At 37.9% G+C, this 20,679-nt stretch overlaps 1 protein-coding gene across 1 annotated transcript; it reads right to left on the bottom strand.

The window, feature by feature from the left end:
• Window positions 1-978: 978 nt before the first annotated feature.
• On the bottom strand, window positions 979-20,214 carry CPSF3 (cleavage and polyadenylation specific factor 3, 73kDa; the record flags this gene model as incomplete). Its single annotated transcript, XM_009072422.1, has 17 exons — window positions 979-1,080; window positions 3,028-3,124; window positions 3,712-3,781; window positions 5,711-5,798; window positions 6,349-6,443; window positions 7,556-7,654; window positions 8,410-8,518; window positions 8,909-9,061; window positions 10,050-10,196; window positions 10,910-11,068; window positions 11,439-11,614; window positions 13,882-14,032; window positions 15,021-15,110; window positions 16,746-16,923; window positions 17,857-17,985; window positions 18,955-19,052; window positions 20,143-20,214. Coding segments are annotated over 17 exons (2,013 nt in total), but the record flags the coding sequence as incomplete, so codon positions are not given.
• Between the last annotated feature and the right edge of the window lie 465 nt (window positions 20,215-20,679).

Below are 20,679 nucleotides of genomic sequence, written 5' to 3'. Positions count from 1 at the left end.
AAACGCAGTTACCGCGTTTAAGAGACTTCATAGTCTTCATTGGCTAATGACACAGTCCCGGGAGGAAATCAGTCACGACATCTGCTAATACTGCTGCGAAGATGATCAGGTGGCGTTTAAATCAGCTGAGAAAAGGAGGGAAAAAGTTGTGTGCACAAGAGAAAGATGAAAGTTCTTTTGCAGAAAACTTGCTTTCTGTGGGTGTTTTTTAGCATGACTTGCTGTTTGGCAACAACCTCGGGGTATCACACTGTATTCGGAATTCTCCTGTGTCCTGCTCCTCCCGATCCCCCACGTCACTTTTCCCAGGAAGACCATCTCTCCAGCACGGAGGGACAGGTGGTCGGCAGGAGCAGACTTGACTGTCACAGACACAGTGACAGGAACTGTCACAGGACAAAAGCACAGACACTTCTCTTTAAGCTGGTTCTGCTCCTCTACTCCAGTTAATGGCAGTGCCAGCACACATGGGTTTAGAGCTCCAGTTAATCCCAGTATGCAAACACGGATTAAATTAGAAATGTGTTCAAGCTCCCTTTGAGTTGTTCAAGCAGATAAAAGTGTGCAGGGAATTGCTTCCTTGACAAGAACAAAATTATATACGAGCTTAATGCCGAGCATGTGCAAACCCAGTACTCCAATTTATCCTCCAATTGGTTGTTAATACTCAAAAATGAGACTCCATTTAATTTTTGTAATTCTGCATTTAGACAGGTTAAGATTTTTTTTATTTCTTATATGTGCACATAAGAAAAAGGAACATATGCATGCTTTGTCTGATTTTAATACCATCTAGGTGCACAGAGTTGCTATGAGGTTCCTGATCCATTATTTGCAATAACTTAGCAGTTTCACATTCACAGAATCGATACACTTGACTTATAGAACAAAATTTTTTATTTACTCTTACAAAATAGTCCAAATAAATTGAGCATTCAAAAGATCATTCGTTTTAGGTGTCCTAGGTATCTACAGAGGTCAGTAGACTGGGCTGAGGGCATCATAAAGCCTCTGTGCAGCCAGTTCCACCATTTCACGCAGGGATTCGTCATCTTCGCTTCCAGGCTCACAGTCAACTGTCTGGGGACAAAAAAGAAGCATGTTAGAACAACTGGCACTTCATGCTCCTTTTCAGCATGTGAAGAATGCTCACGTAAGGGGAAAGTAGTCATGAAAATTATCAGGAGTGGCACTGTATGTTTTAAATGGCCTGCCAGCGATAGACGAGTTCAGGGAAGACTTATGCATTAAGTTCTGTAGATGACATTTAATTAAAAATCAAATAAAATCAGACAAGATCTGGTCCTTGGAGATTCTGTTTTGTCTGTGAATCGACTCACGCTGTATTTGGTCAATACTGCAAAGCACAACCATTCATCACAGAGGTACAGGCACCTGTACTCAGGAGCCTCCACACTGATGTTCACTCACGTATGATGACATCAAAATCAACTCCAAAGAGATCAGTTTATTACTAAAGCAAACATATCCCTCCCAAACATGCAAGTTGATCAACATTCTGCTTATCTCAAAACCAAAGGCAACATTTGTGTGGTAATACTACCCTTGATCCTGGGACCTTTCTAGACTCTAAGACTGTGCCTTCTCTAATTCAGCATTACCTTGTTACTCTTCTGAACAAGTAACTCCTTCCAGCCATAAAGGTTTTGGGGAAAAAGGGGGATTTGAAACAGCAAACATGCCTTTGATGTTACTGAGCATTGCTGTTAGAAGTGTTACCTGTGAGAGCACTGTGTTGACATGGAAAAAATAAATCCACGTGTCCCACCACAGAGTCAGACCTACACTAAACAGGTTTTTTTATTTCAAAGCTATTAAGGTTTGGTAAGAAACATATGCACATAAAGAAGTATAGATCCTCCTTGTAGAACTTGGCTCACAATGGCACAAACTTGACAATGACAATACTATGTACAATAAGCACTGCAAAGAAACACACTTGTACCTGAGCTGCCATTAGGGTTTCTGTCAGTACACAAATCTTTTAACAATAATGACATAGATTAGTGTAACATATGAAAGTGAAATCTAACTTTTTGATTAAGCAGTATGTATTTTTTTCCAGTCTTGTGACTTTTTTCTCTATTTCAGGAGCTCTTTTCACCAGCCCTGCATTTCTCTGTACTATGTATAAACTGACACGTAGCAGCTGTTTATTAAACAAGTGACACAAGGTGACACAGCAAGCACCCTATGTTAACTGCAACTCACCATCCTCTTCAGATCAGTAACATTCACTTGTTTTGTGTCAATAGGTAACAGATTTTGGGCAGGGATCAACCTTTTCCTCTGGGTTTGTACAACACGAGTTGTACCAGAACATGTTTGGTCCCTAAGGAAAGCATGTGAGAGCTGCTCCACAGAATATACCAGTACTATGGATAGAGGCAATACATTATGTATTTTTAGTGTGTTATTAACAATGACAAAAAGTCAACACATTAAAATGCTTAAGAACACAAAACACGTGGTTTTAATCGTTGTTTACAGTTCCACATTGCTCCAACAGCTAGGTGTGATGGGTTTTTAAAACTCCCTTCTGACATGCATGACATCCAGTTCTGAACCAAGCTAGCAAACTGACCAAGTATTGCTTTTTATGAGTATTTCAGGCTTTCAATTTAGCTGCAAAAGGATCAGGATGACAAAAAAAATTATTATCATTCCTACTCTGTGACTCAGTTATTCAGACCAGAGCCTGTGCTTTGAAAGCACTTTCTAAAAAAATTGTCAGTTAACTGTTTCTCCTCATCTTTCTTTATTCATTTATTCATACAACTGGAGAGCTGCTAAAAAATACTGGATTTTCTTCCAAATTTACTGCAGTTGTTGCATAAACATTGCTAGCATTTCTCTAATTAAGAACACTCTGTGTTTTGATACCAAATACAAAAACACTTCCTTAGCAAAAGGGTACATGATATTCCAGGCAGCACTCTGTGCTAGCAGGAGACTCATCTCTGCCAGACACACTGCACACGAAAGCAAGTGCTGAGCTCTACATACCCGAGTGTCCAGGGAAATGTTTGCAGTCTTCCCATCAACTGTGATGCACAGGACAGAGCCATCTTTGGAACTCACACAGTCTTCTCCAAACATATCCCTAAAGCAAAGATCCATGAGTGTAAGATGTGACCAAACAGCAAACTGAGGTTTTTGCATTAACCCTGGGGCTCCACGGGCACTTGGTCAGCACAGTATCTCCCTTCAGTAACTACTATTTAACCCACTCAGATAGTAATTAACAAATACCAATCTAAATTATCACGGTGAGTGTCCCGTAAGTCAGTATTTTACCAAAATAAATCTTATCACAAACGAAGGGAAGGATTCCTTTGATTTCAAAAGAGGCAAGATGTCTACATACATAACAGAACACACATCAGAGTAAGTTTTAAAAGAGTGAGCCAAAGTGATCTTTTATAACCATTTGTAGCATAATTTTGCAGGACAACTTTAAAATCTGATTCTGGAAGAAATAACTGGGGCCTGCATTCAAACTTTTAACGGTGCTGAGAATTTTTTACTGAGTCTCTTCCTTTACTTAATTCCTTCACAGAAATTACACTGAAGTAAATTTGCATAAAGTATTTTTAAATAACTACATTTAAACTCTGTTATACTAAAATGATTCTATTTACATGATTATCAGTGATCATTTTCCTTTAGGAAAAAAATACACCAACTTACTGAAGCATGATCTCCATTCTCTTCCTGTACACATCCATATCTATTTTTTTTGAAATCTTATTTACTGCAGCTGAAAAGAAAAGCAATTTTACTTTCACAGACATTTTACGGGAGGGCAAAATGGTTAACTGATACATCCTACTTCCTATCTGACTTCCATGAAAAACAATACGTGAAAAACATTCTCACTTTTTAGCTTTCCTTTTTGTCATAAACACTCATTACTTCTCACATTGCCTTTACTTAAAAGAGAAAATAATCTGCTTTCATCCTCTGTTTATAATCCATCTTCTCTTATTAGAGGTAAGTACCACATCATGGAGGTTAGAAGAATGCAGAGAATACATAAAACTGAGCAGCAAATGTAAGCAGCAGTAATAAGCACAGACATTCCTGGAATATGTTTCAGCATAGAGAGGTTGAAATGAAAATAATACTTTCTTTTTCACTTGGTTTCAAAATTAAGAGGTAGTTTAAAACAAGCAATTTTCTTTTTAACATAATTATTTAAGCATTTGATTGTTAAAGGAGTCAGAAGTCTACAGGATGAGCTAATCGTGAGAATTACTACCTTTTTTTGCTGATGGATACAAAAAGCTTTAGCTTTAAGTGTTTTGAAAAACTAGTTTTCAGTACTTCTGAATCAGCTGTAGAATTCAGAAAATGGAGCACATGGTAGTTAGAATGTCTTAGGAATTCTTTGAAGAACTTTATACTTTCAAGTAGAAATTTACCATTCCTTAGACAGGATGCAGTAACTGAATATACTAAGCAAAATGCCACTTTTTACTGGAAATGAAGTAACAGGAGGCATATGGTCAGCTGAGCATCAATAACTTCAGGTATTTTAACTCAATCTCTTGTGATCCTGTGAACATACTCTAAAACACACAAGCCAAGAACTCTATGGAATGTTTTTGCCCCAGGATAAGGACAAAAAGATCCTGCAAGACACCACACCTGAGATTAGCTGACAAAAATCAGCACCATGAAACAACACGACAAATAATGCTAAAAGGCACATGAAAATACGGAGAAGAATTAATTGCAGGGTGGTGGAAGGTGAAGAATCTAGATACTGTCACCAACAAGTCATACAGAGAAAGTGTGCACTACTGAAAATCAGGCTAAGTCAGACACTAAAGTAAGAAATTAAAAACATTAGCAAAATAGCAGGTTTTTATTTTTTCAGCTGTATAAAGAAAGATAAGGGGGGGAAAAAAAAAGAGGGAGTCAAAGTACCATCCAAACACAAAATTTCTATTTTTGGTTAGTTTCACAGAGCAGAACACGAGGATGTGGCTAGAAGGCCTTATATATACTGAATATTATCACAGCTAAAATCAGAAAATTACACTCTGAATTTGCTTAGATCAAGGTGATTGGAGAACCTTTATCCACCCCCAAATAAAGTAAGAACTGCTATGGGAATTTATCAACACAGGAGAAATGATTTTTGAAAAATTTTTGAGTCATGTCTGGGACTAAACACCTAAGGAACACTGACTGCTATTATATAAAATCTTTAAAATATATAATGAAAAGACAAGAGGAGTTAACACAGTGAAAATAAACACCTATTTGTCCAGATAGAATCATAGAATGGTTTAGGTTGGAAGGGACCTTAAATTCCAAATGAAAAATTGAAATATTTAAATGAGACATCATAGATTGCTTAGACACAAAAATCTAAAGTGAACAAGATTTAACTTATTTTAAGTAAGGTCACGTTTTCCACAGTCAGCTACCAACTGCCATGTAAGAGAGTTTCAACAAATGAATGGGTCACCAGTAATTAAGACCAGCTGTAATTCTGATTTTAAGTAGCAAATCTCACTCCCTACTAAGTTTCCAAGTCTTACTCCCTACTGAGTTTCACAAGAAGCTAAGTACAATAAGGGGACTGCAATCTACTGCAAGGCATTATATCCCTTTAAGCTTGATAGAAAACACGTAAGAAGAAATGCCTCAGTTAAATAGCACACACTAAATTTAGTACCTTTCTGTATTTTGGGATTTGACTGAACTTCCAGTATCACTGTTGTCACGGTGTCGGCATACATATCATTAGCAGGATTTGCCACCCACTGAAAGACAAAAGAGACAAATCCATAATTTGGACTGAATGAACAATGCAGGATAAAGACAATGTAACACTCACTGTATTCTCCTATTCTCTTTTGTTTGAATTCTACCTTCAAGTGACTGCCACACATTCTACACCAAATTACTAACTACTTGTAACTGGGTATATTACAGTAACTTCCCATGAAAAACTGGAGCTGCTGAATGCTTCTGAGCACATTTACAAACAGTTGTTAATTATCACAACTACTTGGGGGAGGAAGGAACACCGTTTGACATCATTTCCAATCTCTCTTTGCCAAATGAAGAAAGGGCATTCAATCTGCCATTATAACCACAAGTTCTGGCAAAAAGAGAAACTGGCAGTGGCTAAATCAAACAACACACATCAACACAGGACCACAGCTGAAGGGGAGCTTTGTTCTACCTCTCACTCTGTTTGTCATCCAACAGAAAACTGCTTAAAACATTTAATTCTGCATGGCATCTACATGGCATTATTTTGCAGAAATTGCAGAACAAAGTACTTCTTTCTCCCTCACCCATGCTCACCTCAAGGACAACCATGCCTGGTTCCTGGATTACAGTAATATTTTTGAAAACCTTCAGGGCTGGTTTTTGTTGGATTTCTACTTCTTCTACATCACCTAAGAAGGGATAACAAATGGTTAGCAATAATGGAACTACACTGAATGTAAAACTAACAGTACCTGCACAAGAAAACAGGCCATTTTAAGAACATAAGGGGTTGCCTGTTATTATCATAACTGCTCAGAGCAGCTCATAAAATTGAGGTGCATACTCTCTTCCCTTACCTGACAACATTCTTTCCTTTGTTCTGGATTGTTTGGGGGTTTTAGTAGGTAATATTGGCCATTTTACTTATTTTGAATTCTCATATTTGACTAGCTTAGTACTCTGACACTGATGTGAGTACACCAACAATAAAAAGAAAACAAATGAGAAATTTAGTGCTTCATTTGCAGAATTAACCAGCTCTTACCCCCTTAAAGGATAATCCACTGCTTATATAAGCAGAGAGTACCAAAACCAAACGCATTTGTGTGCCAGGTAGCACTTGGCTTATGAGACCTGAACATCAACTGAATACATGTGTCCTCTTCACTGGTGACATGACTTAGATTCTGACACTAGAGAATGAAAAAAAATAAAAATCCTGAGCTTTAAATCTGGGAAGGGAACCTGCGAAGTGTGTGGGCCTTTGATGAACTAGGACAGGAGATGCCCCTAGCCTTTAAAAAGCTAGACAGAGCCATGGGCAATCATACTAGCGGCAGTTTTAAATGGTTTCTTACTCAGAAAAAGCCAGTGAGGTTAAATTCTTGCCTTTTGGCAGGGGACAGAAGAGGCTGTCACAATGGAGATCAGAGCTTTTGCTTTTATTAACTGGATGGCATTACCCATTCCATTTGGGGCCAGAGATAAAAGATCAGTAAATAAAGTTTTCATCACAGTGACCAGAGCACTCACTTTGGGGGCTGACAGGAGACAAAAATCAGCCTATGCTCTATATTGCCATATGCTCATCATTTTGGACTATGAATACAGCAATTTCCCACCAAACAGATGTGTCATACCCATGAACTGTATCTGGCAGAAGCTGCTTAATCTAGTGAAAGCTGTAAAATATGAAGCAGTTACTGGCAAAGACATTTACACTCAGAAGACATCTGCAGACTGGCAGTTGTTTTAAAAGTTGACCACTATAAATCATGACCATGTCCTTGCCCATACTCACCGGTGAGTTTCTGTAGCTGATAATAAAGCAGATTAAAAGGGCCTGTGTATGGAATGGCTTGTGTCTGTGTGACAGTGCTCATAGCCAAGTCTGTGTAACCTGGAAGAAATTTTAAAAGTACATATTAAAAACTACTCCTTTGAATTTTCTTCCTAAAAAAAATAATTGCCACTCTAGATAAATAGTGGAATTGATACATTTAAGACAAGAAGGTTGAACAGGAAAATTTGTAAAGAGGAATGTGGAGCATCTATTATAAGATAAATAATGTATTTGTGGGTAGGAAACCAGCAAGATCTTGTTATATTATTCTACCCATTAGAGGCAAACAATGAACTGGGACAACAGAATTGCTTCTTCACAAGCTCTTCTGACCTCACATTTAGTTCTGTTTCTATTCTGAGAAAAGATCAATTTCTTGAGTAACAAACAGTATAGGAGGACCACACAATTATTTTCACTGTTCAGTAGCTTTCTACACTAAAAACTAATGACATTTTAGAAGCTGGCAGGACTATTGACTGAGGTGCTCTTTGGGTCTCACTGGTATGTTTTATGCATATTCTTCCAGGAGAAGTTTTAAGTAACCAGAAGGGAAAAAGAGTTCGGCTTCCTTTTGATTACAGAATAAAAACTTGATTGGACAAAGAACTGAGTGCATTTCTTCTCACTACAGCAGTTCAGAACTTCAGGCAAAACTAAAACAAAATAAACCTGAGATGTTCGCTAATTTCTTATCAAACACAAAATTACAGGAAAAAACAAACCCCACCAGAATTTTAAGTGTGTTAATGACAAAAGAAGGACACAGCACATTTCAAATACCTACTGATCATATCACTGTCATTACTTACTGGAGAGGTCACATGGAGAAAGGATGTGATAGTTAAAATTTCTTTTAACTAGGATTCCAGAAATTCTCTGTCCTTGCTCGGGTTTCTTATCTGCTAATGATCCCATCACCTGGAAAGAAAAAAACCACATACAGTGCAACAAGGCAATGTGAAGTATTCACAGTTTAAAGGTAACAATGGAAATGAAATGTGGTTTTCTCAGAAAAATCGGAGTATAAGATTAACTCTGAAAATAAAAGAAGGTCAGAGTAAGCTACAAACATTCTGAGATGTAACACAAGAGAAGTCTGGAAGAGTGAAGAACCAAAAAAACTGACCAACTAACCAAACCCAAAACCAAATCCCAAATACAACTAAACACATGACATTCACATACTTTTGAGTCCTTGGAAAACATACATAATTTGAAATCAATTAAAAATACAGGCTTGGAAGGAAACATGCAGTTTTTATCCCAGAAGAAAATACTGCTGTACAGATAAGAAAACCTTGATTATACCTTGGCAAGTTTTTCTCCTCTGAAGTTTAATGTCACAGCTTCAGTATTCCTAGGATTGTGAACTTCTATATGAACTTCATCATTATCCTCATATTCCCGGATCAATGCTGCCTTCAATCTGGCCATTTCATTCTGTTCACCATGAACTAAAATCTATGGAGAGACATTTTTCTTTTTAGTAGAAATTATTTGTCCAACCAAACACGTTTAGTATCTAATTATCCAAGAAACCATCATATTGTACCTCATCTTTATCAAAATGTGATTTCATGGAACCACAATGTATGAAACATTAGCTCAATTATATTACATAGTTTGTCTTTGAATTCTCTTCATTGCTCAAAGTCTTAGACTTCACAACCTGAGTACTAGTTGAAAACCAGGTGCAAACAGGCAGAGTGCATTACTGAGATCCCATTTACCTTTTCATACACAAACACATTGTTGTATTATGAAAGGGAAGTATCAAGTTCAACAGTAAGACTTAGGTAGCTTCACATTTTTGTGCCGGCATGTAGATAAATATAGTAAACATGCAATTTAGAGAGGATGCTTTACAGTTCAATTGACAATTTTCTTTGCCAAGCTAAATCCTCTTTTCTTCTGCTAGGATTGGTTTTCCTTCTTATCTGTGCTTGCACATTGTTTCTCCTCCGGTTTCAGTAAGTCTCAGTCCTAGCCCCCAATTTCATATTCTGGTCCCTCACACCTCCTGCTTCCTGTGGTTTGCTCATGCTTTCCCCTGCAAGTGCTGCCTTTGTCTTTTGCTGTCTGCTTCATTAATGTTTCCTTACTTATTGTGGGGCACATTCCAGTGAATTATCCCAGTATCAGTGTTCCCACCTTAACATTGTCCTATACTGTATCTTACTTGCACAAAACACTGCTGAAACAGGTTATGGACCACACAACTGTCCTGAAAGTCATCCCCAAGTATCCCACATGCAGACACTCAAGAGCAAGTTCATTTTCCCTTTGCTAACAGAACAAAAAAAGGTTTAAATGAACAAATAAAAAGGTTTTTATTACTGAAAGCCCAGGGATGCTGGCCACTGCCAGACACCAGTTCTTGCCTTGACTCAAGGCTGTGAACTGGTTTGACAAATCCCACTCTGGAGAAATAGGCAACAGGTATACTAACCACATGTGGAGGTTTCAGGGCTCGGATAAATTCACTAGTTTGTTGATAATCTGTGTGAGCAGAGAAAGAAATGTAATCCACAGACATCTTCAGTGGGAGCTTTTGCCCTGACATAGTTGTGATCTCTTCAGGTTCAGACATAATGTGCTAGGAAAAAAATAAATCACTTTAATTAAAAAAATGCAAGCCTCTTATAGACACCATAAAACTAATGCTTTATATTTCAGAAATTAATGAAATAATGCTGGCAGCCATGTTAAATGCGAAGAAGTGAAAGAATCTCTCAAATGAAAAAAAAAGGATGCACCACACACACCATTTAATTTTTTTCAGCCTCAACAGATCTGGGAGTTCATCCTTCTTCCAGATACACCTAATTTGCATTGAAATCATGACATGTGTGACTTCTGTCTACAAAGGCAAAACTAGATGCTTTGGTGGTCTTTTGCTGCTGGAATTTGGAAGGTTTAATTCTCTATAACCAGATAGCAGCACAACATGTGCCTGATGTTGTGTACACATAAGTAGTGCTAGATTTAATATCACCTCCTCTGGAATTAGGACTAGGGTTCCCTCTCAGAAAGTTGGAGACAAGTATCAATTGTTCTTTCTCATTACAAGATAACTGCTCCTAGAAAAGATTATTCTGTATAACATCACTGGAAATGACCATATGCAAGTTTTCTGTACTTTTCATTAGCATTAGCTAAAAGCAATTCATTTTGACTACATAATTATGCATACCTGACAACAATCTCCTCAGCAAATCCAAATAAAGACACTTGCTATTGACCAGTTCTTTTAGAACACAACATGAAAACTACCTCGTATTAAGGAACTGTGATGCATTAGCAACTCACCTTAGCAAGTGTTCCTTCAACACAGTACCCGGCGATAATGACTCCGTTTCTCTTATCCGTACACCAGCTCTCAAACAGCTCTCTGGATAAGCCACTCTGCATCATACCTGGGGAAGCCATCACAACACTTGGGCCAATGTCATCGAAGTGATCCATACTCTGAATGGACACAGTAAGAACATCAGTTACCACAACTCACTCCAGTGAAGGACTGCCTAGCTGCACCCTTGAACACAGAGCCCTGTGTTCACAGATTATACCCTGTGCTCGTAACAAGTGCCCTTTGCAGGAAAGTTTCTCTTACTGATGCCCATCAGGAGTAAACTGCAAGCACAGGGATCTATAGTGGAAGAAATGTTGGGGCATAAGCTGCCCTCAACCAGCCCTCTAAACCCTGGGATAGCAGATCCCTCAGATATAAACCTGCACCTAATGCATCTATTAGGATATTAAACATGCAAACTACTCAGCAAATATGAACTGTTCTGCCACCTTCCTCTTTTGTTAGACACTCTTATCTCAAGCTTACCTTCAGATTACTTATATGCTTGAAAACAAATGGATTGTTGATGTTAATTTGCTTGCGGATTTTGTCATTCATGGCATTGACATATGTCTGATAAACTGCCATACACTTCTTTGCCAAAGAGGAGGCATAGTATATAGGGATATCATGGAGTTCAGGATGATTCTGCCAGTATTCATCTAAAAGAACCACAAACAATGAAAAAGACCAAAAAAACCTAAACCCAGCCCTCAAAAAACCACACAATCCCATCCACAGTATTATCCCCAAAGTGCAAGCTTCTCAGACATATTAATACTTCCCGTAAAACAGATTTAGCAGTGGGGTGTTTTTTTCATTTTTATTACAGAAAATCACAATCACATTCATTCTTGTGTTTCACCTGCTCTTCTAAAGAAGGAAAAGCAGTCGCAAGCTAAAGCTGTATACAACTCGTACAAACAAACAGGCAAACAAACATGACATAGATGAACTTCAGCTGTTTCTGGCAGGTCAAATTCCAACCAACCACCAATTCCAGCTACAAGGTATAAAGTGTACATAGTATTACACCGCAATAAATCTACATTTTTGACAATGGAAGTTTTAGCACACCACTACCATGAAGCTAAAATGTCTCTGTCAAACATCAGTTATACACCTAACAGTGAGGGACATCTGCACACAGATATGTTGGTGAGAATTCACCACATCAATGTTCTGTAAAACAAATCCACAGAGTTCAAGGTGAGAAGGAATCACCCAGTTATCAAGCCTGCCTTCCTGTATATCACCAACAGTTACATTTTACAAGCTCAACTGGAACAAAACCAAACGAAGAGACTCTACTGACCACAACTTATTTTATCGTTGATGACCGTAGCCATGACCTTTACTAAAAACAGAAATCTGAATGCAGCTATACAAACATAACTTATCTGTTTTCCCATTTAGTTCTGCTAGTCTAAATGATACTTACATTGCATAACTGAGGCCAAACCATCCAAAACTGGCACACCCTTCTGGCTGTATTTGCACATTCACAGTGATATGGCTGTTACCTGGCATTTCTGATTTGCAGGAGAAGCTTTTCACAACATGCCAGAGAGTCTCACTGCCATCTTAATACACTCAAGTATAAGATGGAAGCAGTCAGTAAAAGTTAACCAACTACAGGACTTGGAGTGACATTAAAAGACTGCACTAGTTGCATTACATGACTGCATTCATCAGCACGATTTTCTATACCATAATGCAGTATTTTATTTTTGTCATATGCTTATGGAAAGAAGAAAAATAAGCCCAGAAGCCTGCAGGCTCAATTGTGTTGGCATGTGAGATGCAATTGCATTTTCTACCTAATTAAGCATCCAATTGCATGTCTAGCTTTACTGGATGTATTTTCAAGCTTATCTTTAGAAACTCACTTTAATATCTACACCCAGCAAAGAAAGGCTAACAAATTATAACCTAATGGCTACACAAGATTGAAAATGTTCAGTTTTTATGTTCTCTATAAAAGAAAAACCCCCAATTTCAATCAAGGAGAAGTAGTAAATAATCCTACAACATCAAATACTACCCCATACCTAGATCCAGATTTCTTCTTAACATTTGAATAGACCAGTAATACACTTTGAAAACAAACTAGCTTCTAATATTGAGCTGAACTGAAATGGAAGAATTTCAAGTATTTTAGCTAACACTTTAGACTCAACACCCCTGAATGTATGTACTTTAAGTTTGAGATAATTATCCCTTGATCTTGCCAGCATTTGCATGAGCAAAAAGAAAAGTGAAAAATCACTTAACATAATACAAAGTAAATGTGCTAAAAGGAAGCAAAGAAGCCTGTAAATAGTTCATTTGAAAACTGTTTTATCTGAAGTACCTTGTAACAACTACCTATGTAATTTATGTGAAGTAGCTTGTTATGTTCATGTATAATTCTCACCTTTTTTTGCTCAAAACCCTAATTTGCTTTCTCATTATCGTTAGGACTTCAGAAGTGCTAGAAGTGTCCCTTATGGTCTTTTCAGCTTTTCCTATAAAGACTTTTTCATATAGGCTTGTGAATTAAAGGGCAAAAATTGTGGAACTTTGGAACAAAATATACTCCTTGTTTTAGCAGTACAGTTTAAATAGAACAGACATTGTGACTGATTACTTTTTGGTCTGTAGTAACAGTCTATATGTGCTGAAATCCTGCTCCAACAAGATTCAAAAGCCAAGCACACATTACCATGACATCATCCTTTCCTTCCTAGGTCTCCATCTGACCTCAAAGCAGAGCTGCAGGTTGGTTTATTGCGTTTTTTGCATTTGAACAAACGTGTCAGGGAATTAACGTGATGGAAAATGACTGAAGAGCTGTTTAAGAAATTATTACATCTGCAAGATTGCACATGAAAACATTCTCATTTACCTCTACATACTTTTCATTAAGAGAAGCAGGGAAGGTACATACCTAAAATTAAAAGCAGTTCTTGAGCTCGACCCAGGGCAAACACAGGAATAAGGCCTCTGCCTCCTCTGTTCACAATGTCATGCACAGTATTACAGAACCTTGCCTCTCGCTCCTCCCTTTTCTCATGAATATGAGTGCCATATGTGGATTCCTACATACAGGGAGAGAGCATTGAAGGTACTGACACCGACACTAATGCTTGATCTTCTCTGAATTCAACAAGAAAATGCAGAAAAACATACTGGTGTTAACATGCTGGGGAGGGGAGGAAGAGAGGTGAAGGAAAAATCAAACTCACCCCTAAATTCCCATAACCATCCCCACTGAGCTCTCTCCCAAACCCCTCCAAGCAATTAAAAAAGACAGATCTTGTTACCACAATAAAGTTAGAGCTATTAATTTTGATGCTTCTTTTAAGAAGTTTCAAATTTAATATACTGATTTTCCTAACTGGAAATGCTGCCACCGCCTTGATGGAGAGGTGATCACACTGACAGGGTCCATAGCGGTACATTTAACACCTATCTCAAAATATAGGAATTACACAAAATACAAGATTTTGACATGACTTAAAATGAAATTATCAGTTACAGGGAGCAGCCAGAAGGGACACAATAAATGAAATCATTTTAAGCAATACTCTGAAAGATCCCACTGTCTGTTTCCAGTTAAACTGCTACTTTTAATGTTACCCCTGAGCTGATGATTTTCCAAACACGGAGGAAGAATAAAATAATTTCACTCAGAAAACAAAGCAAAAAACCCAAAAGGAATAGCACTCATGGCACCTCCAACCAGGACAAATTCTTAACACAGTTGGAAGCAGGTTAGGATCTACTAAGGAAAGATATCTGGCTACACTGGGGTTGGTACAATGCAAGTCGAAAACCATCATGAGAAGGTTTGTCTAGAAGGTTAAGGAACTTCATCAGAAGAATTATAAAATGAAAATCGGACTTTTTAATACAGTGAAAAGCAATGTCAGAGTGTCCTGAACACCCAAGCATTTGGGTACTAACACAAATCACAAACTACCATTAAATCCTCACTCTCTGTCATTCCATTTTTAGCTTTAATTAAATCATACCCTGATACACATTTAATCACTAAGAGAAAGAAATTATTTTTGCAAAACTTACAATTATAAGAATATCAGGTTTAATATTGGGAATCTCAGCTGCCATCAGATGTCTATCCTCCTGCCTTGAGAAATCACCTGTATACAAAAGCTGTTGCAGATAAAGAGAAACAGTTATCTTGATCACAGGTCCCACCAGGTCAGCAGCCTTTAAAAAGCTGTTCCACAGGACAATTCTTTTAAGCAAAGATGGTTTCAAGGTATTTATGATAAAAAGGTCAGCTGCACTTTAAATAACTCTTCTGAGGTGGCCAGTGCTTACAGTATTAGGTCAACAGTACTACAATACAAATATTTTAATGCCAATAGAAAACATATTTTAAGCAGCACCATAATTCCAACAGAATTAGGCAAATAATTATTAAGATTTTATTTTTTCATTTGGGATATAAAGGTGACATTTTCAGCCTTTTGTGTACATGCACTGACCACCAAGAAGTAAAAACTTACATAACATAAAATACAGCAGGTCCTAAGTTGAAGTCAAAAGTAGATAAAACTGCATTTACATATCAGAATGCAAATGTAATGAATAAGCCAATAAAACTGCTAATTAAAAATTCTTCTAAGATTTTCTGATCCTAAAATAACCCCTGTAATCTAGTACATTTTCCAAATGGAATAAACATGTTCTCCATTACACCAAAAAATAATTTTTAATGGATTCCTAACTGCAAGGTGGAATGCAGCTCTCAGTGCCCAAACTGGTGGTTTCAGAACTGCTATATTTTACTTAACAATCATTTCATCGATGAAAACGTGAATTATAACAAAACATAGAGTCAGTGACAGCAGGTACCTGTTCTACAGGTAACTTACTAGCATATTCCTTATTTGCTTCATAGGGAATCAAAGAAAATAATGGATATTAAAACCCAATCCACTTGAGTCATGCAGAGCAAGAGGGAAATCTCTTTCTCCATGTCTTAATCAGAAAAACACCTAAACCATAAGAGGCACCAAGAGATTGATATTTTACTGTGATTTTATTGTAAGTGCCACTCCATTTCTAGGCTTTTTTTAAACTTTAAACTTTTAAAGCCCTTAACCATTCTAAATCATGAAGAAAGTCGTATTAGAGAGCAAGCCTCAAGCTACCACCTCTCTTCCCTCTTCAAGGCTGTATGAAACTTCTCTGGGACAGTGATTATTCCAATGAACTCCTATTCATCAGATAGGTTTCAAGGATCTGGTTTTGACACAGTGCTGCCTGCAATTATATAATGACTTATTAATTCCTCTGTGCCCAAAATTAATAATAATCCTATTTATTCAGGTAGTTTAGCACAAGAGTATAATTATGAGGAAAATGTAACTCACATACTCTGACAAATGCCATTTAAGCACTCGAGACAGGCAGACACTTAAATCAGAATTACAAAACCAAACATCTATTCAGAGATTTTACTAAAATGCAGTTTCCATACAACTGCCTCAGCTATCAGCTACCTCTGAGCAGACCAGCAAGAAAAACTACAGCTTTATTGGTTCCATAGCACAGACTCCCATAAAATCCAAACATCTTACCTAATCTGATATATGTCACTTGCTAGCTCTAATCATTGAGAAAATACATGTCCTAAGTCAAGGCCTCCCACCCTGACTTCAGTCCAAGTCTACTGGACAGCTCCAGCCACAGTGGTGGGGCTTAACAGACAATAACAAATAATTAATGCCTACATTAATATTCAGACTTGATTTCAGGATTATAATGACAAGAAAATACCTTCACACCAGCTATTTCGATCATAAACATGGCTGCTCCCAGCACGTGGCCTGCGTGGTAACACCAGAATTTGATTCCTGCCACCTCTTTCACTTCATGGAAGTTGATAGTCTCAATCTTGTCCATGCTTTCTTCCAGGTCTGTTTCTGTATACAGCATGTCATCCGCTGATATATTACTGCATGTAAGCGAAATGACTAAGTATCAGCTCATCTTAACAGCTGGAAAAAACATTTCCTGGATTTTTTCCCCACTGACAGTAAGACTTCCATTCAGTAATGCTATGTCTTCTACGTTAGAAATCAAGGCAGGGCACTCTAATGTGGTTCACCTAAGGAGAGTTAAAGCATCTTTCCTTTGAAAGGCCATGCTAGAATAGTCTTTTCAGTTCAGAATCTGCTCTTTCTCTGAAGTACCAACAGATTCCCAGCCCTGGACAAAGATCTCCACTTAGCTTGTAACAGCCAAAACCCACACTGATGCACACTTTTCCCACTGGCCCAGGACAAACAAGTTAAAAGAGGACTGTTTATCAGGTTTCTGGCCCAAGCTAGAACCTGCTGAGTTGAGAGATGCTGAGGACCATTGCAGTCACACAGAAATGATGTGTCAAGGCATGTAACACAAGAAAACGTAAGAACAAAATAAAAGAGAGAAAAAACCCCCAACATATACGTAACAGAGCACTCTTTGTACATTTCAATATTTAACCTGTCCTTGTCCCAAAGAGTGATTTGTATCTTCAGGGGCTTAAAAATCACTACTTCAGTGAAGCTTAAGAAAAAATAGACATTAGAAAGCATGAAAACAAAAGAGAGAGACAGATGGGGGAAAGAAGGGGTAATAGTAAAGGTCCAAGTAAGGACAAATGAAAAGAATAAGGGGAAAGAAGGGAAGATTTTTGGTTTCTTTTAATTGATAAGAAATTACCTGAGAGACACATGAAGCAGTAATATGATTCATTATTTCTAACCTGGTTATATATAATGTTGCTACTTGTGACAACACCCAGGTTCATCCAGCCACTGCTGGTGGCTTCATCTTAAGTTTCCTATTGGATATATAGGTGAAATAACTCAGGAATTGAAGAGACAACCCACAGGTCACTTACCTGACTTTCACATAGTCTGAAAGAAGCCATCTGTAAATAGCTTTTGTGGCATGAGTCATAAACGTCCTTCCTTTAAAACTTGTTTTCTGCAAAAACCATGGTAAAGCCCCACAGTGATCTAAATGGAAACTTAAAACAGACATACAAACCATTCAATTAATACATTCCTATTACACAACACTAGTATGTAATGTATCTAATTCACTACTTCACTGGATTAACATGGTGTCATGAAAACCCAGAAACAGAATTTTCCACCTTGTTGTTAACTGTGCTGGTCTATATTCTGCACACTAGTGACTAGAAACACAACCAAGAAAAGGTAAGAGTAATACAGGAGATTCTCCATTAATTACCAAGGTTTTACCTGTATAACATCAGAATTAACTTTCTTTTGTAATTTAGATACAAATTTAGAAGGAGAAAAAGAACAGGAACCAGAAACACAATAAACATCAAAGATACAAGAAAAAGCTAACAAACATGATCCTGATTTAGCACACTGCACACTATAGGTCAAAACATGATCTACTAAAATGAAATTATTTCGTCACACTTCTAGTTTGGCCTACCTTAACGAAGTACTTTTGAAATACAGGTAGAAAAACCACATACCACAAAAACTCAGGATTCTAAAGACTTGTTTATGACTGGTTAAATCATTTAGAAACGGATCTCCTCCTTTCTCAGCCACTAAGCAATACTTACACCACACTCAAAACTTGTGTAACTCTCCAAGAACCTTTTTCACTCAAAGCCAATAGAGGAAAAAAACACAATCAAGAAACACAGTCTTTATGTAGAAAACTCACTCTAGAAGCTGTCACAATGATGTTAAAGCAGGACAGGTTATAAAAAAAGTCAGAAATCACAGCAAGCTCAGAGGAGAGTTCTAATGTCAAAAGTGAATGAACATCCTTATTGTTCAGTCCTTAATCTTAAATTAAGATCCTTCAAACTTTTCCTTAAAAAAGTTGGGAACTAAAATTTTGCCATTAACATCTATACAGCACCTATTTCCAACCTCTCTTAATAACCTACAAGTGAACACAGGTCAGAACACAACCTCAGCCATTTGTTCTTCTAGGTGCCACTTACTGACTAATGAGGAGGAGATCAATCTCAGCAGGATCTATCAAATCAATGTAAGGAAGAGCATCCATTCCTTCCAGCCCGGGATGGATTCCACAATCAAGCTGAAAAATAAAAGACAGTTCAAGCTTCTAACAGAACATATACAAACCCCTCTTCCATTCTGGTCTAAGATATAGTGACCAGTGACTGGTAACTTTTAGCATCATGCAAAGTAAGTATTTTTTCCAAAAAACACTGTGTTTAGCATTGGATTTCACATAGGACGGTTTGGGTTGAAAGGGACTTTAAAGACTGTCTAGTTCTAACTCCCCTGCCATGAGCAGGACCTTTCACTGGAGCAGGCTGCTCAAAGCTCCATCCAACCTGCCCTTGAACACTTTCAGAGATGGAGCATCCACAGCTTCTCTGGGCAACCTGTTCCAGTGCCTCACCACCCTCACAGGGAAGAAGTTCTTCCTAATATCTAATCTAAATATCTCCTCTTACTTTAAAATAATTCCCCATTATCCTATCACTACATGCCCTTGCAAAAAGTCCCTCTCCAGCTTTTTGTAGGCTCCTTTGGGTACTGGAAAGCTGCTATAAGGTCTCCCTGGTGTCTTCTCTAGGCTGAACAGCCCCAACTCTCTCAGTCTTCCCCACAGAAAAGGTGCTCCAGTCCCCTGATCATCTTCATGGCCTCCTCTGGACTAGCTCCAGCAGGTCCATGTCCTCAGGTGGGGCTTCTGTCTAAATTCTCTCAACTGGGAAACACCTTTCAAAAGATCCCAAACTTTGTTTATCACCCAAGCCTTCATTCACACTTCAACACCACCTGACTACACAGAACCAGTACACACAAGTTATTTCAGCCACCTGCTGATAGAGCTGGAAATGGGGACAAGAAGACACATGTGACTGTTTGCACATAACTGTTGGTAAACATTAACCTTTATGTTCCACTAAAACCTGGTATGTGAAAATTTTAGAACCCACACTTCAGACACATACATTGTTTGGGGACATGGATTTATTTTATAGGACAGCCTCTGTCATGCCTACTGTCATGTAGGCTCTCTTGTTCCAGACAGCTACAAAATGTGCCTCTTCTGGCACAGTGTCGGGCTGGCTGAATTTAACCCGTAACACATCATTTTGTGATATGAAGTACAGTAGCAAGAAGGCACACAAATATATTCATGCAATAATTACCATTATTTTCCTTCCTTTAAACTCCAGAATAATGCATGACCTTCCCACTTCTTGGCCAGCACCTCTGCAAAAAGATAAAAGTCATTGGGATTAAAACAACCAATCCATATACATATAACTGCGCATTGAACACCTGAACTGGAATTATTTTCCTGTGTAGAAATAACAACTGCAGGGACCTTTTAAACTTGGATATTTAAAGGAACTGAATAGTTATATGGAAATGAAACCCTATGTAATGCAGGACTAATCAAAAGGATCTGTTTGACGTGCAGAAAAGAAAACAGGCTGAAAAGAATCTGAAGAGACCAAAATAATCCCATCTGAGGAAATTATTTTGGAATCTTCTGGTTTTTACTGCATGCCTGAGCACTTGAGTGCCATTGACATACTGACTTATATTGTGAATGGAAAGTTTACCTAACTAACAAATCACCTCGGTCAGAATAACCCTGGGGCTGCCCGGGGAGGTGGTGGAGTCACCACCCCTGGAGGTTTTCAAGACGAGACTGGATGTGGCATTTAGTGCCATGGTCT

The sequence above is a fragment of the Acanthisitta chloris genome, unplaced genomic scaffold (assembly GCF_000695815.1).
Source record: "Acanthisitta chloris isolate BGI_N310 unplaced genomic scaffold, ASM69581v1 Scaffold38483, whole genome shotgun sequence".
NCBI lineage: Eukaryota > Metazoa > Chordata > Aves > Passeriformes > Acanthisittidae > Acanthisitta > Acanthisitta chloris.
The sequence above is the reverse complement of the archived record's forward strand: the minus strand, read 5'-3'. Positions and strand labels throughout refer to the sequence as shown.